We start from the raw sequence: 23,266 nt of genomic DNA, 5'->3' as shown, positions 1-23,266 counted from the left end.
GACAACCTGTGCCTATACATGGCAAACTGTTTTACTGACAGCACACAGATTTGAACCCAATCTTAAGAGACTAGTGATCTGTCTACGCTTGAACAAATTGCTCAAATGGAGGAGCCTGGGCGTGGGACAGTAATTAGGAGTAATGCAAGATTGATTCGTACTCAGCGGCAATGCCTTGATTAATGTCAGGCTCTCTGCAAACAGAAACATGTGTTTGCGTTAATCAGAAGGTCTGGTATAATTGCTCTGTGTTTGGAGGGCTGTTTTGGTATGTAACCTGGTGGATGCTTCTGGCAATGAAAACGAGTTCCCTTAGTCAATAGCACCGGGTGCATCTTGTCATGTCCACAGCTCAAAGCTGCTACTTACCCGTTGATTAAATTTCTGCTCTGTCGCAGTTGTTTATTATGAACACACTTCAAAAATGGAATATGTCACCACCCAAGACAACATATCTGAGAAAACTGCTGCCTTGGAAAAATGAGCGAATCGACATGACAGAAGTTGAGAGGAATTGTAATTGTCTCCTAGAGCGGCAATGATGACTAGCTAAATAAAGGCTGGGGCTACTGCTGTTTTGATTAAATGTCACACATGAAAAATGAAGCTCAACAAGCGGCCATCAGTGCTCATGGAAAGTAGGATCTGCAGTATGCCTCGGGATTTACCAATCAAAATGATCCACAAATATATTCTGGCACACCAAAATGTCTGAAACATGTTGGTAAGTGGCATTCTTATTGTCTACCACCACCGACCCCCCCCCCCCCCCCCCCCCCAAACAAAGTATGCTTGGTTGGCACGCATTGCTTCATCCTGAATTAAATAGCTTTTTAATGTTATTTGACTTATTATCCAGCCTTGTAAGGGAATCAATAGAAACTCTACCTGAAGCCATGTTGTCTCATTCAACTAATTGTGAGTTGGAAACAACGTCTTCAGGATCCCAATACAATTATTGAACAGACAAAAAAAAAATGTTTTCATGATTCTTGCTTCCAATCCAGTGCGTAAATGAAATTGAACAGCTCTCTCAGTGAGTCGAATCCCCCTTGTAGCTTTGAGAAAATAAGCATGTATTTCACAATAAAAATAAATATACTACACATTCCCTTTAGTTTTTCAGTTATATAGCACTATTTCATGGTTGATTGTAATGGGTCGGTCACAACATGCTATGATCAAATATTGTTTTATAATGACCACCAGACTGCATAATTATCCATTGTCCCTGCAGGTCATTATCGCAAAGTAACAATACAATATACAAGTTAAAGGTGAAGTGTATAGTTTTTGTGCCAGTAGCATCTCAGAATTGCACAAAAAAAACACACTCTTAGATAAGCAGATTGTCGCTTGCAAAAAGTTTGTATCTTGTATTGTTCCAACACTAGAGTCACATTGTACTTGTCAGAAGTTAGACTACAGATGGATTAAGTGTGGCGTTCTTTGCATATTAAAAGGAGATAGGGAACGTTTTTTAACAGTGAATATTATTCACTTTACCTTTAACACTAGCTACTGACTTCCTGTCGAGTTGTTTGCTGATAGAATGAGAATGCAACAGATGTCTGTTCATGTGCCAAGAGAAGGTGTTTTCTTTTTTTAAATGTGTGAGGTGTGCAGGTGTGAGAAGGTGAAGGGCAGGAAAACGTTCAGATGCATCAAGGTCTTTTTGTGGGCAGATGGTGCTGATGTGCTCACCAGGGAAACGGCTATTAGTCCTGGGTGAAACAATTGAACACTGGGTCTTTTTTGCTATTAATTGCACATCTGAAAATGTTCATACACAGATTTCACACATATATTCAATTTGTATGCATGGCTAGTGAATAAGACGCATTATTCTTCATTCCAAGACCTCAAGTGGCTTTTATCTTCACCCTCAATTTTCTGGGTTCAGGTGTTTTATTTAATATATGTGACTGTTCTTCGCTCCATTTCCATGCCATGTAAGCACTGAAGCGATGCTGATCAGTGTGTAAGTGTCACTTTTATCTTGGGTCTTGGTTTGAACTGAACCTATTTATATCTGTTGGGAGGCTTCAGCTTAGCCTGTGTTTTATTCTTTTTCTTTCTGATGTTTTCGAACATCAAATATGGTTGTTTACGTACTTTCCCCCTCACGTTTGTTAACGATCTAAAAATTAACTAATCTAATTTGAGGGTGCTTCTAATCCACATCACAGACTCTCTGTTAGATGAAGACCAATGAAACTTTCACTTTACCCAATTTGAGTTGATTTCCCCGAGTGTCAGCATAAATTCGATTAGTTGATAAATGGTGTTACTTCAGGAAGAGAGGAGATGCATCTAACACTGCAATTCACTTAACATTCTTCAATCATTGCATCTATCTGCTTTAAATGCATTTTCACTTTGTCACTGTGCACTTCACTTGTGTCTATAATGGGCTGAGGGTCCTATTTACTAACTCCTATGTATTTCCCACCTGTTGAAAACTGCAGAAATTATATCATATAGCCTGAGGCTTGAGTCTCTAGACTGTAAGCTCATACATATTCATAATAATGTAGGCTAATGGAATATTAAATTCTATTGAAATTATGTAGGTTTTCAATATCAACTATTCAAAGAAAAATTAAATCCAAACACAATTTTTTTTAATGGATTGGGAAGTCCAGTAAGAAAAATGGAAGAATTCAACATACTCTGAATTCAGTTGAATTTGGATATGAAAATAATCTTGTGTAGAGTTGGAAATCTTTTCTTAATATTTGATAACTACTTCCTGTTCTGCTAATAATATGTTAACTCTCAGTGGTACTTTTAGAGATACAGCTAAATACTTTAGCATTTGTAGCACTAACCTTTACATTTTCAATCTCCGCAATGGCAGTTTTATCTGTAGCTCTTTTGAGTTATTGAAAGCAAGGAAATATACATATTTCTTCAATCAGTGCTCTTCTACGCTCTGTGGCAACACAGCAAAACAAAATGACTGATGCATGACCTGATAAATATCTAAGCTTCTATCCTGTCCTTTCACAGATGAACAAGAATGATTCCCGACATGTCTACTGACTAGGAGATGCATTTATCACCTTAAGAATGTCCTTAGCTCTTAACTGGATTTGAAGCATGGATGGCTAAAGATATTGATATCCTCCAGGGAGTAAACTTTTTAAATGATCTATATCTATGCTAGAATGGATGAATGCAGTGGTGGATTTTTGGATATCTGTGGTAGAGCCTTAAGCCTCTCCAATACAAGAGCGGTCACATTCAACTCGCATGTGGATGTTCTCCAAAAATGATCACAAAGGTGTGTGTGTGTGTGTGTGTGTGTGTGTGTGTGTGTGTGTGTGTGTGTGTGTGTGTGTGTGTGTGTGTGTGTGTGTGTGTGTGTGTGTGTGTGTGTGTGTGTGTGTGTGTGTGTGTGTGTGTGTGTGTGTGTGTGTGTGTGTGTGTGTGTGTGTGTACGTGTGTGTGTCAAGCTCTTAGATGAGGTTTGGTTGTGTGAATTATGCATGCAGAGCAAGCGCGCTCTGAATTGAGAAGCTGTCAAGTCTGTTCGAATCTGGACGCTTGCTATGAATTGGAGATGCTTTTACTCGTAAAAATGTGTCTTTTTTTCACTCTACCTCTCTTTTCTCATTTTCTCTCAACCGGAGGTATTCCATTTTCCAGGTCTGATTTGTATGCAGTTTGTTAAGCAGTGGAACTAATTAATGTAATGGGATGAAAAGAAGCGATTTAAGTGCGAATCTGTACAGATGAAGAATGATTCAGACTCGAAGGAACTGAGTAGAGCAATAAAATATTCACCACAAGGGACTAATTTGCTCTTAGTTGTGTCTGTTTTGAGGGGCTCACTCTCACTTTCTTGTTGTTCTCTTATCAAGCTAACAGATTAGATCTATTTTTGGTATATTCTTGAATCCAAAATGGATGACAGATGCAGTGATAAAATTGTTAAATTTTTTAATGAAACTAGTACCAAATCAAATAAGTCTGTAATATATGCAGAAACCTTGTATCATTCCCATTCATTTCAATGGCAGTTACTCATCTGGTTCAGGGTTTGCTGATGCTTGATGTGCTGTCTTAAAAGCATATTTGGTAACTAACTGTGAAAGATTTGATATGTGACAGCATTATGATTTAACCCTTAAATGCATACCTCGGGGATGTCATTCACTACCCTCCTCCTCATTCATTTTTTTAAAGTTAGACATCAACCTTCTTAGTAGTCCTCAATTAATTCATTATAAACAATATAACAAGAAAAAGAAAACTTTAATAGAATGCCTGTTTTCTCATTATTCTTTTTTTTTTTTGTAAAAATTGTATAGGGTTGTTAACAACCCAAGGTGTGTATCAGTGTAAGTATATCTACACAAAAATAATTTAATCTTTGATGACTGAATAAGTGCAATATCAGATACACAATAATGAAGTGGCGTTTCACTCATAATTACCGTAGACAGAAAACAAAAGAATAGGAAGTATCATCAGCAAAATTGAAATGTCTCAGTGATTTACTGCAGAGCAGGTATTGAACGCAAGTACATATTAGTGTCACTGTCACTTGATGGTGGATCTGGTGAAAAAGCTGATCAAAATCAAAATATTGATTTTTAAGAAATTGAAAACGATAGTTTTGAGAAATGTTGTACTGCGAAATGAGCTCTGACGAGGACAGTCATGATGGTATAAAACATCTGCTCAAACTGAACCCTTCCAAGCTCCAAAAGATAACAAAATATGCTTTATTTAATGTTACTCTAATATCAGGAGAGTTTTATATTATCGCGACAGGTAGAGATCCATCCGTTAGATATAGTTCTGGGTCGCTAAAAATCCAAATATGTCAAAATGATTGGCTAAACATTCATGCATTTAAGGGTTTTGCAATAAGTTTACCATAAGTTTACCAAAACTCTTCTGATGTCCTGTCACTTTGTTCAGCAACGTATTTAAAAACCTCTATTTAATTCCTAGGGGACCAAAGGGAGAAGTTTTGGAACTGACTGTGCCTTGTGTTAAAAAAAAAAAATCCAATAACTACTTTCTTTGTTCATTCCAAAACCAAACAAACAACAACAACAACAAATCACCAGACTAAAATCAATTTGGAAAAATATTTAAAAAAATGCAGAATATAACAGATCAAATCCTGTGGGGTCCATAGTAGCCTACAGTTGTTTTATTAGTAAATGGCAAATACTTCAGTTGCACAGTTTAGAGGTTTTCTTCAGCTATAGCGCCCCCTTAGCATCTGAAATGGATGTCACACTCCCTTCAGATTGTGTTGGTGTCCTTGTGTTACAGGTTTTGAACACGTATTTACAGAAAAGATGGAAAAGGAAAACCAATGATTGGTTTTGATTTTGATTCTAGCCCAAATGTTTTTAAAGTTATTGAAAATGCAATTCCGCTTATTCTAGCACTACCTATAGTGTCAGATGAATGTGTGTGCATGAGTAGAGGGTGAGATTTTAGGGAAGGAAATAAAAGTGAAGAATAAGAAAATCTTAACAAATGCAGCCCAGCGTATTATTATTTTTTTGAAGCTTTTTTAATTCCAGACTGAAAATTATGATGGATAAAATAAAAAGGTAATCACATTTCTGTTTCTTATAACCATGTCCTGAGCACACCTCAGGTATTGTGTGCACAGTACAAAGACTGCTGTCTGCTTTATTGGATATTATATGTTTTTGTCAAGCAGACATAACTCATGTCTTCACCCCCTCGTGTACCTTTTTATCCGACTCTCTCAAGTAGGCATGAAAGTGGGTCAGAGAATTCAAGGAATTATAGATTAAAGGGGTTTTCAACATGGAACTAATTTAGTTTAGCAACAGGGACGCACGCTAATATTGCAACTGTGAACATAATGAAGACTGTTTAATTTAATATATTTCATGTGCAACCAAATGTTTATTTATAGTTGAGTACTTCCATGTAAAATGGCAGGGCTACACAAAGTGTAATATGCCAGATTACTGTGTGTTGATTATAAATAACAAAACTTGCTAGTGTCATATTAGAATGACGGGACAATAAATTACATCAAGACTGTAACATTTCCTGAATCTAGATCTGCCTTGAGGAAAAATACTGTAAATGAATGTCATTTTTTTGTTGCATTTTGCCAGAAGCAGATCCTAAGTCAGCCTTTCCTGAAAAACTTAAAACCTTCTGTCTGTGTGAATGTTAGACACATTGGGGGGAATACAGTATTGTTGCGCCAATTTTTTGTGCAGTATGTTAGCACAAAAATAAATTTATTCAATAACTGGCTGCAGTTTAACCAGGCTCTATTTGCTGTATTAGTTATTGTTGTTCTGTTCAGCACAAACAAACCTTTCTATGTTCATTAGGTTTATATATTGAGCCTTATTCACAAAATTCAGTGCAATTTGGCCCAATAAACATGGGGCTATTGCCAATTACAGAAATGGTGGCATTGGCTCACTAAATTATATAACTATTATAACCAGTCATATGTCTAGCTCATATGTCTAGCATGGTGTAGAGAAGCATACTTTTGGCATTTTAAAAAGCAAATCCAGGTGACAAGTTTACGGCATTACCTGATTTGCCCAAATTCTTTTGTGTATTGAGCAATACGCATGTGCAAATGACCAGCGCTATCAGTGAGTGCAATTCATTCTTAACAAATTTCTGCATTTCACCACCTTGGAATTCTATCTGCATTCTGAGTGGTTAGGAGATTTTGAGCTTCAAAGATTTTGCGTTCCATATAGCAAAAGTGATATGGGGAAACCAGTCTCTTACATGAATATGACAGAGACCCTAAATGTATTCAAAATGTACAATATCAAAATCCTCTCAAATTTGTGAATGGGGATTTTGGGAACAGATCAAATCCAGATAGAATCCTCTAATTCTAAAAAAAAATAACTTTCCTCTTTTACTTAAGGTTATATCTTGCAAAACATTAATTGAAGCAATCATTTGAAAATAATGTATCTACATGTGAGAAATTTAAAAGTAATGCTTTCTTGTTTGTAGACAAACTTTGATGTTGGCTTGAGAAAGCCTGGGTGGATGGATGGATGGATGGATGGATGGATGGATGGATGGATGGATGGATGGATGGATGGATGGATGGATGGATGGATGGATGGATGGATGGATGGATGGATGGATGGATGGATGGATGGATAGAATGGAAGCTTAAATGAGTCTATATTGAACAGTCTTGGCTCATTGGTCCTCTTGTGTGCATTCATAATGCTGATTGGCTGGCAAATATAAATTGTATATATATATTATTTTTTTTCTAAATAAAAAGTCCTGAAATGTACACAATTTAAAATAAAATAAAAAATAAACATCACAATGTAAATAAGTTGTCACAGAGAATAAGAATATGTGACAAATATGTCAGATAGAACCACTGATCTGTATAAATGTATCTATATAGATCAGTGGATAGAACCTTATAATTCCAAGGTGACCAATTTATTATCATTTAAAACGGTTCAAACGCTAACACACCAGAATTCATTCTCTGACATTGAAGACATGTAACTGCAATTACTGGCTTAACGTCAAGGTCCTTTATTCAGACGGACTGGCTTGATTCATTGGTCTGAGTGAGATTAGCTTTGGGTTGAAGCTTCTGTGTGAAATCAAGGACATGCAGGTGTGTCATGTACGTCCATTCATTCAGGCCATGAATCTATACTTACAAAATAATGTATTATATCCATAGATAATGTATGTGTGTTGACAAAGTGTAATAAAAGAGGTCAAGTGACTCTCTTATATAATAATAAAATACCCAATGTAGTTTCTCCGATGACCTTGGTGCAGAAGCTTAGTGTTCAAGTTAGTCACACGGATTCACCACCCTGACCAACAGAAAGCTGCTTGGTTTAAGTCTGTTTGAGCTGTGCTTCATAATACATTGACATGGACAGTGGACATTGCTGAAATTTCGCTAATATGACCACATGGCTTGAGAAATTAAGCTCTTGTGTTAGGTGTATTTGGAGTCTTCTCCTGAAGTGCCATTGGTCTATATGAGAGTTTTTGGTTCTTAACCAACACTATATGAACACTCTCTCCCTGTACAAATGAGCTGCCTTTTCCTTTTTGTTTTGTGGTGTAGGCCTAGTTCAAACAATTGTTGACAACAATTCAATAATAATGACTTAACTTTGAACGAGACTGCGGCAGCCCGATGTCAAGATAAACCGTTTAAGTCTCTAACAACTTACTTTTTAGGTAATTATATACCATCAACTCACAAAGCACAAAATAATTTACATTAGTTGGTCAAGTTATCTGAAAGACGGAATTTAGCATGGCAAATAAACAATTAAAAGTACATATTTAGGTTGATTTACAAATTAGATTACATAAAGCACAACAAAATGTTTTTTTTCAGCTTTGCAACAGAAAAGAAATCTCAATAAATACAAGCGCATAAAATATTAACAAAATGCAATTATCACATATTGCTGTGGCTAGCAATCACAGTTCTGCTGAGCTGAAATAAAAGGGTACATCTTATTGCCCACTTTGCTATGAATAATTGATGATACCATCCAAACAAATTCACTGTATCTTTAGAAGTTATTGCAGAAGATAAGAGTGAAAGATTCAGGCTATTTGGGAAGTCAAGTAATCACTAAACTATCCTACTGATAAAATAACTCTTTCATTTTCTTTATGTGTGTGTGTTTTTCAGGTTGACATGCTTCGGCCAACAAAAATCACAGGCGTTATTACCCAGGGGGCTAAAGACTTTGGACATGTTCAGTTTGTCGGCTCCTACAAGGTGGCTTACAGCAATAACGGCGAGAGATGGTTTATATATCAAGACGAAAAACAGAAGACAGACAAGGTAGGATTCTTTCTCTCACAGTCGCATGTCAAAAACTCATATTTTTGCAAGACCAAAAGATTTTTTTATCTTTTGACCAAAGGCGCTTTTATCTCAAGGTTGATGTGAATCACCTTGATTTATTTTTTTCATTTTGTATGTATTTATTCCTTTCGCTTTTCTTTTCTTTTTTAACACATACTGTGTGTGATTGTTCTTTGCTAAACACTGTCTAGATAGTCATTGTTTTCTTAAGCTGGCTTCCATAGACATGTTTACGTCATAAAGTCAATAAAAGAAGCATCCCCTTGTCTGGAAACGTGGCTGTATATTCTCCTCCATCCTGTCAGCACTGTCCCAGGGTAGCTGGACAGACTCTGTCTCTCTCTCCATGGTCTGCCTACATGCAGATAACAGTCCAATCTGCCCAGCCTCAGTGAAGAGTGTGCCAGAAATGTTTGTTAACAACCCTCTAGTGGGTTAAATGTGTCCAGTCCATTGGCCTGAGCTTGTCCTCTGAGGCTTCTAACTCTATTCTGAACCTAGCAATGAAGATGTTGATTTGTGTATGTACATTCTGAAGATATTGTTCAATATAATTTTTAGTGTTTGAAAAAATTGATCAAGGAGTCAGGGCTGTTAAATGGAAAATCTAAAAGATGACTTAAACATGGATTAAGGCAGTACACAGTGTTTGTTTGTGACTAATATTTGTAATGTTTGTTATACCCTGTGTCACAGCTCTGATTTTAGTTCATTTTTAGCACTGAGATAATCTTTGGCTTCCGCAAAAAAGATGTGCAATCTTTTATGAAAAATAATATACTTTTATTTACTATATACTATACTATACTATACTATACTACACTATACTATACTATAGTACAGTATATGTGTACCCAAGTGTTACCCAACATTGTAATGCATTACTTTTAAAAGTAACTATCACCAACATTGATTATCTTACTTAACAAAACATGTAAGAATCATACACCTTTGTTGGTCACAGAGCTTGTTTTCGGCAATAATCCAAAAGTCAATGGAAAAATCCTACTGGCTTTTTGTCAAGAGATCCAGAGTTTAGGATGGCCTACAAAAAAAAAAATCCCCCCTGTAGCACTCTGTAGGAATCAGAATGGTGGCAAGATAAAGACTAACATCAACGTTTTTTTGAATGAATACCTCTTTTTCTCTATGATTTGCTTGCACCACACTTGGTGAAAAGAGACACACATTGACAAGCTGTCATTGTCCACCAGAGAGTGGCGTCAATGCATTAACAACTGGTTGTGCAGCTTGGTTCTGTAAACACTAGAAGGATTTAATTAAAATTGATTTGACTGGGGTCGTCACTCCCCACTATAACCTGCTCTGTGTGTACAGTGAACATTAAGCACTCAGAAGAGGAGTGACAACCACATTTAGCTGTAATGTGCACTCATGTGTGCCCATGATCATTGTAGTGTGTTCTTCAGATCTCACTCTGCCTTTGGCCAAAAACCTAAACTCATCTGAGTGTGCCTAACCTCAAGAGACTCATATCACAATTAAAAAAAATAGTTTGCAAACTAATGCTTACTTACCCCATAATTTCCACACAAACATCTCCTTAAAAACCACTTTTACCTGTTTCCTGTTAGAAATCATCATCCCCCTGAAGCTTTTGGTAGAGAAGACGCTGTGAGTGGCACACCCATCATTGATTATCCTGGGGTCAACGTCAAGGGGTTAATTAGCCTGTGAATAGAACTATTCCCTCGCAGGCGATGGGGTAAATAAGATCACATCACAAGATTAGCTGCCAAGTGGACGCCCTTCCCCCATCCAGGCATGTATCAGTAATGCATTGGCTTATAAGATTTATATCAGCATTTGAATGGAGAAAGAAAAGAGATTGGATTCCCATGATGGGTACGACCAGCAGAAAGTAATATATGGAAATGGATGGATTATTCTCCTGTTGTATCATCTGTATCAGTGTCGATTCATGACCAGGAAAGGTGCATGTTCCCTTGGGTCTTCTGGTAGTAGGTGCCCTTGATGTCCTTATTGCAGAAATCAATACTGTGGAAACATTGCCCAATGGGTTAAATAGAAGGCACAGACCAGAACAGATTGGAGGGGAAAAGTAAAACTCTATTTCCAGTCACTGAGCAGGAAGTTTAAGGGAGGCTTAGTGACCCACAAAGGGCGCAGTGGATATTATTAAGGAGAGCACCTTTTAAATGTTAGAGGTGCTCTTCTGAAATGCCTGCATTAATACCTGTGAAGACGCAATATAGATGGACAGGCAGTTTCTTGATGGTCAAGAGTTTTACATGATTTTTGAGATGTTTCGGTCACTCTTCTAAATGTATCACTTGGTCTGGTTCTTATCACGCTGTAGTCACGATGCAGCTTTCAAGCTCTACTGAAATCTTATCTCACCCCCTCATATCCACAATTGCTTTCAACTCAAGGGGGAAAAACCAATATCAGATTGTATCATATCTCTTTTTTAACCTTTCAGATTTGGACCTGGTCTAATGGTAGACTTAGAGTGCTATTTATCTGGTTGTTGGCAATAGGGTTCTGAGGATGATGGGCCTTGAAGATGAAATTGAATGCAATGCAACCCATAATTTACTGTCTTTAGGTGAGATGAGCTCTGGAACAGTGGTTGCATTAGCCCTAGCAGTCACAGATGTTCCTCTTAACATGAAATCATTTTCAGAATCAAATATCTTGGATACAAGATATATCAGAAACAATATCTTGATGGGCCTGAGAAAAGGTGACAATTTGGTAATATGTGAAATGGGTCACCATTAATATAGTTTTTTTTTTTTTTGAAAGGCTTTCCTACATCTTTCCTTTTTATCAACATAGGAAAATTACTAGGGCTGTCAAAGTTAACATACGGTTCATTTAACACTATTATTTTTGTTAATATCTTTAACACAATTATTTATTTTGTACAATTTTAAATTATTTATTTATTTGGTCTTTCTATTTATTATTCATTTTCATTCATTTCATTTATTTATAAAGCACAAATAAACACAACAGAAGTTGACCACTGTGCTGTACAAATTAAGAAATATAAAACAAACCACACACAATACAAGAATAACAGACAATAAAACACTATAGTTAGGGTTTAGTGAAACCAAAGTTATGAGTGATATGCAAGAGTAAAAAGATAAGACTGTAGCTTAGATTTAAATTCATAAACAGACGTTGCAGACCTCACAGATAAGGGAAGACTGTTCCATATCCTAGGACCGGCCACTGAAAACGCACGGTCACCTCGCAACTTCAGTCTTGATCTTGGAAATGACAGTATAATGCTGTCTGACGATCGCAAGCATCTTGTTGACTTTTTTACATTTATAAGATCTGACAGATAGGATGGTGCCAGACCAATCAAAGCCTTAAAAACTAGCAACAAAATTTTTAATTCAACTCTATAACACACTGGCAACCAATTTAGAGATAATAATATCGGAGTAATGTGTTCTCGTCTACAAACCCCAGTTAAAAACCTGGCAGCGGCGTTTTGGACCATCTGAAGCCGTGACATGGAGGATTTGGGTAATCCAATATACAGAGAATTACAATAGTCCAAACGTGATAAAACAAAAGCATGTGTGACAGTTTTAAGATCGTTAAAAGATAGAAAAGTTTTAACTTTGGACAGCCGTTTGAGATGGAAAAAACAAGACTTTACCACAGAATTTATATGTTGGTCAAACTTGAGAGATGATTCAAAAAGAACTCCCAAATTTCTCACAGTGGGTTTGATATAAGAGTTTAAATAATCATAATCAGTATTCGCGTTTGCTTTTCCCACAGAGGGGCCAAAAACAATTTTCAGTCTTACTCTCATTTAAGTGCAATAAATTCAAAGACAATTGTTTTATTATTACAATTTGTATTATTATATGTAACTGTATTTAAAAAAAAAAAAAAAAAAAAAAAAAACTGATTGGAGATGCAGCACAATTGTCTAACACATACACTACCATTTGAAGTTTGGGGTCTGTACGTTTTTAAAGTATTTTTTGAAACAAGTCCCTTATTCTCAGCATTTATTTGATCAAAGATACAGATACAATTGTAATATTGTGAAATGGTATTACAATTTGAGATGACTGTTTTCAATTGTAATATATTTTAAAATGTCATTTATTCCTATGATGTCAAAGCTGAACATGTCACATGATCCTTCAGAAATCATTCTAATACGCTGATTTGCTGCTCAAGGAAAATTTCTTATTTTTATCAATTGTGCTGCTTAATATTAATGTGGAATATTTTGTTCATTTTCAGAATTCTTTAAATATATAGATCAAAATAACACCTATTTGAAAATAGAAATGTATTTTTGTAACATAAATGTTTTTACTTCAACTTTTGATCTCACTGACTCCAACCTTTTGAATGGTAGTGTGCTTAAAATAATATTTGTACATGTACAGTATTAAGGATAAAAAAATTATACAATTAATCATGAATAAATATTTTTAATCAACTGACAGCTCTCTAAATCACACAACCATAATTTCAAACTGCCAACTGAAGCTTACTTCAGCAAAGGGGTAATGAGTAGCTTTGTTAAATTGGCACGCCTCTGAGAAATGGCAAAAATTCGGATCAGGCCCTTATAGGATTGCGTTCCTGCTGAGTCACACCAAATCTTCTCAGTTTTATCAGAAATAGGACAACTGTACCCATGGAGCCCTCACATCTGATATGTTGTTTGAGATTTGTTTGCTGTGCACAGCATAGCCTGTTCATATCCTCTGTTACTAGATGAGTTAAAGAATGCAAGGAGACTGACTTACGAGGTTGGTATAAATTGAAAAGGAATGTCATATTAAAAGAGATTTTGTCCTCATTTTGTCCCTGTCAGGGTGTGGGATGTCAGTCCCCTGGGTAAATCATGCGGCCTTCCTCTTCTTAAACACTTTTAGACAGTCCAGACAGTGTCAGGAAAGGGTGAGAGCTCACACAATATCTTGATCATTAGTTAGTAACATTAAATTGAGCGAGCTAGTGCACTACAGATGAGATAACATGCATAAAATGAGTTTGGCTCAGTACGACAGCAAATGAGAGGGATATTGCCAGCTGGCACACAAGATAAAGCAATATTATACCTTAAAGATATAAAAGATGTTGTACTTAATAGTTGCTCAGTTTCAAAGAGGGGGTATTTGGCTGTGATTTTAAACTCATGTTTCTGTCCTTGTACAGGCATGTGCATTGTGAGGAGCTCAGTGGAAAAATAAATTCAAGATGGCAGATGAGAGAATTGTTAGTTATAAATAATGTGTAACTAATCATAATTTTAATGAAATATATTTTTTTTAATTATTTGTTTCAGTCTAATATTTGTGTGTATGTTTACTTATCGAGTATCATGGTATGCGGTTATATTTTGTGATGGGAATTCCTTGACTCTTTTTAGCCCTAGTGTGGGAGTCAACTCCAGCACAGGAATCGACTCTCATTAGCCTCAATGGAAACACGTCAATTTCGCAAAAACTCCCATTTATCGCAAAAAAGTTTTTACGTTCACATGGGCTGGTTTTTCAGGCAATTCGAAAAATAAATATTTTGCAAAACTGCAATGGAAAAAATGTTTGCGCATTTACAGTCACCTGACTTAAAAGGCGTGGTGTGTTCGGACAGAATACGAGACAGAGTTGTTTATTACATTCATAAAAGACAAAATAATACTGGATTCTAAACCTCAAAGTAATGCCACAATCAAGACCTCAGAGCAGAAATGAGTGAGAAACACCTCATATGTGCCGAAGGGTCTTTCCTTGCCATTAATGCTTGGATAACACGCCGTGTCTCCTTCCGTTAATAATAATAATGTCTAGTGCGGTGGCTGTGATATATAAACCTACCAATGTCCGTTGCCATGATTTTTTAAATTACTTATCGCGAGAGGAAAAAATTACGTTTAGTCGCATAACATCGATTAATGGAAACACCGTCATTTCGCAGTAGTTTTGTATCGATATTTACAAAAAAATCGCTACATTTTTGCGCAAATCTATAATGGAAACGCATATATATATAATATTGTTGACTCCATTGCTGTGTCTAAAATAACTAACTTGTGTGTCGAGCTGTTGCAGAAACATGCCACAGTCACATACTTTTATCTTATGTAGCTTACTTTGCATTTTTATTTAATAAAATAACAGCCAACTTACCTCCGTGCCAGCGGTTTTGTTTGTCATGGTTATCCTAGTTTGTGTTCATAACCATTAAACAAATAATAATAATAAATAAATAAATGCATTAAAGTCCCCCTGTGGTTAAAATCAAGTTATTAATGTTGGTCATATATCTATGTGGTGTTTTTAATACTCAGTTGGTATTTTTGTGGTGTATGGATTTGGTGCCAGAGTGTTCCAAATCGGCCACTTGATTTTTTTGATTTGTGCCAACAAGTATACCTGTCTCTCTGTCCGTCCATCCATCCAGATCAGATTTGGAATCAGTCGCAAAAGTCATGCTCAGATGTAATACCCAGATCTCCACACAGACAACCTTGTTTTGCCAAGCTCCAAAAGGACTTGAGATTGCCTTGCCTCTTTGAGCATCACTTGAGGGATTTTCACACTGATTCAGCTCCATATGAAGGACCCACTTCAAAGGACGTGTTTATGAATTGAACAGTCTTGCAGCTTGAAGAGGCTATGAAGTGATAAAGTGTCCTCCCCTTGTGATCAAACTCCAAAAGCCCTCACCTCCAAATAGAATATCTGCGTTACCTGGTGTACCTACTTAGATAATCCTCCATTTGTTTCTGCATGCCAAAACACTCATTCAGTGCTTTAAAGACAACTTTCCTTTCCACGGCTTTGCAGTCATGAGCGGAGCAGTGCAGGGATTAGGTTAAGCAGTAAACACCAGGCACAGATTTATGGGATGTCTTAGAGATGGATTTGTTTTCTTTGCAGCTTTAATGCATAATCGTTCCAAATGTTCTTGGGTGCGCTGGGAGAGAAGGGTAATTGAGAGTGACTTGTTTCCGTCATTTCTTCAGAGGGTACATCAGAAGAGTGAGATGTCTCATTTGGTTACGGTCACAGAAAGCGTAAGCGTTCACTGAAGTTTTAGTGATTACTGTTGCGTGAAAGACTGAAATGGATAAGTACAATACAAGAGATGTTCACTACATGACACCCCTGTGAGTCTGTTTTTATTTAGCGGCTTTTAGCAGTCAAATAGCTACTTGTTTTTCAAGTAATTAACCTTAATGCCTTACCTGGTGAGTGGTGCTTGTTTTAATTTTAGAGAACTTCAGCTCTAGCTCTCAGAATTAAATTGAAAACTCGTGATATTATCCCAGATAGTGTATGAATTTAAAAATATGGGTTACACTTTAGACATTCTACTATACAACTACATGTCAACTAACTCTCATTAGAGTATTAGTAGACTGTTAGGTTAAGGTTAGTTGTCAGGGTTTGGCTTAGTATAATAGATTGACATGCAGTTGCAAAGTTACTTATAGGCAGTAGAATGTCTGTTGGAGGACCATTCAAATAATGTGTTAGCAGATATTAAACAGTCTATTAAAACTTTAATGAATTGAGGTTGACCTGCAGTTGAAAAGTTACTTACAGTTAGTAGAATGTATCACGTGGACCATCAAAAAAAGTGTTACCAAATCATGTTCTTAAAGTCAACATGAAATTAAACTTCTGCTTTCTAATGCATCGTAATGCAAATTATGCATCCCTGCATACGTTTATTTATTTTTAATTTGACTTTTTTTCATCAAAATGTCTTAACTTGATCTGCTTAAACCCCACCCACAATCGACAACAAGCTCACATTCAGATCTGCCTAAATTTTTCACATCAAATCAACAACTGATGGATAGAACCAAGGCTACATCCTACATTTTTTTGATAAGCCTATACACTCGGATATCTGTCACAATACAAAGGAAAATATCTGCCGCTACTTCAGTTTCATCGGGAGTTTATGTCAGATGGTAACACAACATTACAGTGTCCTGGTTACAGTTTACATTAGTTTAGCAACATTTACCTTAACCTGCAACAACAATTGTAATATTTGTAATATGGATGCTGTATTGTGACATGCTGCCAATCAGTTCAATCATGTGGTAACAAACTTAAATCTTTGCAGTTGACTGTACACATATTTGTAATGGTACAGGTATTCCTACTGAAAGATGTACGTGTACCGTTGTTTTAACCACTGCATGTGCAGAACTTGTGTATGCAGATATCGATATACTTTGATGTTAATATACTTTGATAAAAAAAAATAAGGGAGGTAACAGAGTGAGTCCTTGTGGAACAAATACACATTTTCCTCAACAAATAACTTGTTTAAAGTAAATGATTGCGAAAGTTTTGCCAGTATTTCCATTTTGCATGAAGGTCTCTGCGGACTAGATCTACGCTGCTGCCGCAGAGCACGGATGGACTTGCTAGCCTACTGCTAATAGATACTAGGGTTGTTCCGGGTTGTTCAAATGGCGAACGTAATGAAAGCGAAACAAAACTGCGCTACTCGTTATTTTGTGCTTCACAGACCATTTATCTGTTTGGACCAATGCAGCAAGAGCCGATCTTGCGACACTGTAACTACGCAGTGCTAAGAGATCCAGTCAAGAAAGCATTTGAATTCACCACTGAAGTTATAACATCACTGCGAGATCTACTGAGAAGCATTCAAATTTATCCGTTATTAACAACAGCGGATCAAACAGCGCTGACGTGGAAACCAGGAAGAAACATTGTGCTTTCAAGTAACGTTACGTCGGTTTTATTTTGACATTATGAATAAAATTGCTGCCCTCAAATGTTAATCTGAAATAAAATTAACCTTTGTTTATAACTACTACAATATTACATTTCATTTTTTTTTATAAGGAGCTGTTTTTGTTTTATATGTCAAGTATAGCTCCATCATTGCTCAAAGTAAAAAAAGTATCATACTTCATGATGTTAGTTTTAATAAAAATAAAAAAAGTAAATCAAGGAAATTTATCTGGCATTTCTTTTTTTTTTGCTGTATCGAAAACGTATCGAACCGTGACACCAGTGTATCGCATCAAGCCGAACCGTGAATTTTGTGAACTTTTACACTCCTATTATTCATATATTATTGTTTAGATTCCTACATTTATTTGTTGCACTTTTTAATACAGTTATATTGTAAAACTAAAATACCTTTGTCAGTTTACAATATTAGATGTGTGGCTGCATTTGAAGTTCTTTTTCACTTGCTGTGAAATGTATGTCAGATAATAATAATACTCTAGTTCACTGTGTGTATTTGTTCATGTTTTATTAAGGGATAAGTCTGAAGCACACCATAAAATAATTATATCAATTCATACAGGGCTAATATGAATTGCAGCTGTATAGATGCACACCCAGGTATCGGATCAGTACTCAGTCTTGGCCGATGTCTCGACTCGACCCTGAGTCCAGGTATCGGAATCGGTATTGGAAAGGGAAAAGGCGTATCGGAACATCTCACAGACCCGCTGCTGTGAGCATGCTGTTGTTCCAAAAATAGACATATATAAATGGTAGCAGATCTAGACAGGTGGAGCTGGGGGAGGTGAAGGGTTTCAGAGGAACTGATAACATGCTGCAAGGCTAGCAAACAATGAACCAGACTATTTAAATGTGTCAGCTTGTGCCATGTGGTAATGACTTGATTGCTTGCAGATTGCATGTAAAGGATATATCATCCTGCGCCCTCTAGAGTTTCATGACTGAACTAGATATTTAAATAAAAGAGAAGCTACCCATCATACTGTATGATGCCATTTTAAAAATACAAACAATGAGGATCTACTGTAAAATAGCGACAATTTAAACGTCAACTAAGAAATGTGCATTAAATACAACTAATAAAAGTTAAAAAAGAATAGAATGTTACAAACATTTTTTATCTTCAAAAAATACAAAAAAAACTCCTCATAGCAACTTCTGTGCAAGATAAATTGGTGAATAGCATCAGTTTAATCAGATGGACTCTTTGTGAACCACTTGCTATATATTTACATTTAACTCCCTGAAATGAAAACATATTGATAGTGTAAATGCTACGCTATACTGCTGTCAAGCTACCAAAAAAACCCCCAATAAAACGCATATTTAGTAGCGTTCTTCCCCAACATTGACTGCAGATGCGGTCATGCTTGATTCCGTGTACTGTGTTGCATTTGTCCATAATAGAATCACACAGGAATTCAAGGTGTCATCAGAGTTCTAAAATGTTAATATAAGACAAATGTTAGAGTCAAGAGTTGCAGTCTAATAAATCTTACTTAACACTTGTGTTTTTCCCACCATACTATCTATCCACACTCATAGCCAAAGTATGCAGACCTTATCATTATAAAAGCCTGGCGAGAAATGCTTAGCATTGAAAGACTTTCCTCTGCACATATTCCTCGCAAACACACAGGGCATCAGATGAGAAGTTCAGTGAACGAGTTCATGTTTTGAGCTGCCCTTTTACCTAATCAATTTTTTATGACATTTCCCCGCGCTCTGCCTTGGAGTGCATTGAAAACACGAGATTGGTGCCATGGTGCAAAAGGGAACGTTGATTCAGCGCGGAAGTAAGAGAGAGAGGGAATATGTCACACATTTATGTAATGCTTATGACACCAGCAATTAGACACACGGGATCTCTGTGCTCTGATTGTTTACTCTCTCCTGATGAATATGTGTTGACAGTGCTTTGAGAGCTCAGTCAAATTTGTCTTTGAAGCCCACATGAAGTCTTAGTTTCCAGCCAGCCACTTTGTTGCTTGCTGAAATTTCCCCATCTCTGAACTCTTTACACTGAACGTACTTGAGCTTTGTTTGCCTTCAGCATCAGTTCAGCTGCACACTCAAGGGTTATTCATAAATCATCAACTGTTCTTCTTGTCTTTGTATTGTAAATATGTGTCTGCTAGTAGCAAATGAAATAGTCTGACTGTTCACTGTGAATTAGCCTACAGTATGTTTACTGTATTTTGATATTTTAATTGGCTGCCTGTGAACCAAAACTAAACAATTAAAATGTCCAGTGGCAGTTTATTATGCTGATTTGTTTCTCAAGACACATTTATTATTAATATCAATGTTGAAAACAGTTGTGCTGCTTAATATTTTTGTAGAAACTGTCATAGATATAATTATTTTGTATTAAATTATAAATGTCTTTACTGACACTTTTGATCAATGTAATGCATCCATACTGAACAAAAGTATTAATTTATTTGTTTTATGGAAATGTATAAATAATGGTGTATAAAATGTTACACATCTATGTAACATTACTAAATACTACTGTGTGTAATCCTGCTAAAACTATTTCTCATGACAAAAAAATTAAAGCTATAAACAGTTTTGTTTGTCTAGTTGACAAATATTATACTATATTGTACACTGAACTTATTACAGAGTAGCTTTTTATCATCAAAAGACTGGCTAAATGTGTTTATATTTGATTGAAAAGTAAAAAATAAAAAAAAATCTTTTTGAGAAATGTGTATAATTTGAGATTTATTTTTTCTTTCAGGTCTTTCAAGGAAATTTTGATAATGACACCCACAGAAAGAACGTGATAGATCCCCCCATCTATGCCAGATTCATCCGAATTCTTCCATGGTCTTGGTACGGAAGAATCACTTTGCGCGCAGAGTTACTGGGATGCACAGAGGAAGAGTGAAGACCCCTACTTATTTTCTCTTTGGTCCATATTCAATATAAACTGTGCTTGAACATGTAAAATTTAAATTGGTTTCATCCGAATTTTCAATTTTTTTTTATATATAATTTTTTTCTTTCCTAAAGAGGTGGGGTTTAGTCATATATCATGCCCTGATTGTTTTTCCCTATGTGGTCTGTGCAATTTAGTGAATTAAATCTTGTAATCTTTTTTTTAAGAGCTAAATGGAGGGCGGGGTTATTTCACTGTGGTTTACGCAGTGGAACAATAGCCACTGTACAGTGTCACTTTAAACAAGAACAAAAAATGACATGCAATGGTTTTTGGGCCATAATCCAGAAAAGAAAAAGATCACAACACATCTAGCAGAAAAGACTAACATTAATATGTAAAATATGTTTCTACTTTCATTTTAACAGTAGGCCTGACTGAAGTTATATCACAACCAACACTGACATTGTTGTGTAGACAAAAATATGATGGTATTGTATTATATGTAAAACGCTAAATAACTGCATGATGCAAAAATGACTAGAAGTATAAGACAAATAAGATGTATAAGTTCAAATTAAAGCATTTCGTAGATCATTTTTATTAATCATTTCAAATGTTTATGATCTGATTTCCTCTACTTTTCTAAAGACACTGTTACATGCCCCATAATGTAATAACTTGCCATACAAATAAAAAACAACACTGCAGTACTGGAAGCATCCAGGTGAAACTTAACTAACGATGTCACACACATAGACAACTGATGGAAAGTTATGAAGGTAAAGGTACATTCGCTTACAGGTTATTACGTAGGCAGTCTGTAACAACGACAGGAGAAATTAAGAAAATAATGTGTGAAATTAAATGTTTAGAGGTTTTTTTTATGTGTGTACAATAATTGTTTGTGTAACTTCCAGATGTCTCATATTTTCAGGCTGTTTACCTATTAATTACCTGTACTACTGTATTTTTGTTTTTCTTGATTGTAAAAACCTCAGGATAGATGTCAATTTTACAATCGTACAAGTAAATCTAACTTTGGTGGAATGCAAAGTCCCTTTGAAATATCCCACATTTGTATGTGCTTGTTAAAAATGTGAAGGAATATAAACATACAAAAATGTGTTGTATGGACTAGGGATTAGTCTTTTTTTTTCTCCCCTTTGCATAATAAAGGCACCGTTAAATAACAGCTTTTATGTATGCAAAGATTAGATACAGATGTTTATACAGCTGTTAGGAAATCATCGAAATTGTTATAATTTTCAAGTTGATCACCATTTGGTTGTGAAATCACTGCATCAATTCGTTACTTTTTTGGAAATTTTCAGGGCTCATGACACATATGTAATATATATATACACAATAACCTGGGAGGGGGAGGGGGAGGGGGGGGGGTGTAACACTATTTGTACAGTCTTGAATGTGACATATTAAATATAAAAAAGGTCAGAGATGTGATGACATGAATGCAGCATATATCATACACCAGAATCAGCATATACATCACGTGCAGTACCATATTTTTTAACTAACAGATAAATGTTGGCATCATGTTTCTATGTTTATCATGCCTATTGACGTATACAGAGGTAATATCAGTAATTCTTGTCTAACATTTTCCTGTGTCTGTGAGATTCTTCTCTAACACTGTTCAAATGACTTGTGTGCACATTTAACAGTTTTGTACAGACCTTTTGAGGATGACTGTGTATTAAGAAGAAAAAAAAACAGTAAAATATGAGGTCCACAGGCACATTTTTAAAAGAATAACTAATATATATATATATATATATATATATATATATATATATATATATACAGCTATATATATATATATATATATATATATATATATATATATATATATATATATATATATATATATATATATATATGGGTCTGATTGTCCAGCATTTTCTTTACATGTGCTGTGAATAGTGATTGTTTGCAAACATGTATAGAGTTAAATTTAAGAGAGACCCAGTGGGCCACATAATCTTTTGATTTTGCTTTTATGCTGTCAGCTGTTCCAAAAATAAAATGTCATATTTCTTTTTTGTTCATTCCGTGTCAAGCAAGTGCTATGTGGTAAAACATACCAATTATTCACTATTAGTTAAAGCGAAGTGTACAAAGGAGGACAGCCATTGCTAACATATAGACAGCTCTTTTGTTTGAAAAATAAAAAGACTTATGTGAAAAAATCTTTCGATTTTTTGTTACACCTTCTCTAATGTTTTGGTTAAAAATAAGAAGTCTCCTGTTGTTGTTTGTTTCGGTGCGTGATTTGGTATGCTGCTTGTGCTTTTCACTTTGATTGATTGCTTTCCTCCTTCTCCCAAGTCATTCTTTGTTCAGGATGGCACAAGATACATCCTATGATTGTGAGGTCCGATCATATACTGCTTCTGGCACTTCATGTGAAGGAAAAAAACAAAGAAGAAGAAGGAGTCATCCTGAGGACATGGCCAGATATGCACAACTGTGATCTCTAGCAATAAATTTATAACATCAGTGCCAAAATACTCTTTAAAGCATGAAATGTAGATTGACACATCCGCACGCAGTTTCTTGAAAAGTATATATGTTCATCATGTGCATCCCACGCAATCTTCTCTGTGAGGAAAAACTGCCAAGCTGATATCATAAAAGCTGTATTGCAGGTGCTATATATCATGTGGATAAACAGAAAGCACATGGAGTTGTAGGATCTTT

At 35.7% G+C, this 23,266-nt stretch overlaps 1 protein-coding gene across 3 annotated transcripts in view; it reads left to right on the top strand.

The window, feature by feature from the left end:
• The window catches only part of edil3a (EGF-like repeats and discoidin I-like domains 3a), a 226,486-nt gene extending 204,104 nt beyond the window's left edge, over positions 1-22,382 (top strand). For all 3 annotated transcript variants that reach the window (XM_079607124.1, XM_079607126.1, XM_079607125.1), the window contains 2 exons: positions 8,693-8,848; positions 20,405-22,382. In XM_079607124.1, coding sequence (XP_079463250.1) covers positions 8,693-8,848; positions 20,405-20,554 — 306 coding nt within the window. In that variant the 3' untranslated portion in view covers positions 20,555-22,382. The remainder of the gene's footprint in view (positions 1-8,692; positions 8,849-20,404) is intronic.
• The last annotated feature ends 884 nt before the right edge of the window (positions 22,383-23,266 follow it).

Source organism: Phoxinus phoxinus, assembly GCF_949152265.1.
Source record: "Phoxinus phoxinus genome assembly, chromosome: 3".
Taxonomy (NCBI): domain Eukaryota; kingdom Metazoa; phylum Chordata; class Actinopteri; order Cypriniformes; family Leuciscidae; genus Phoxinus; species Phoxinus phoxinus.
Note: the sequence above shows the minus strand (reverse complement) of the source record. Positions and strands in the feature narration are given on the sequence as shown.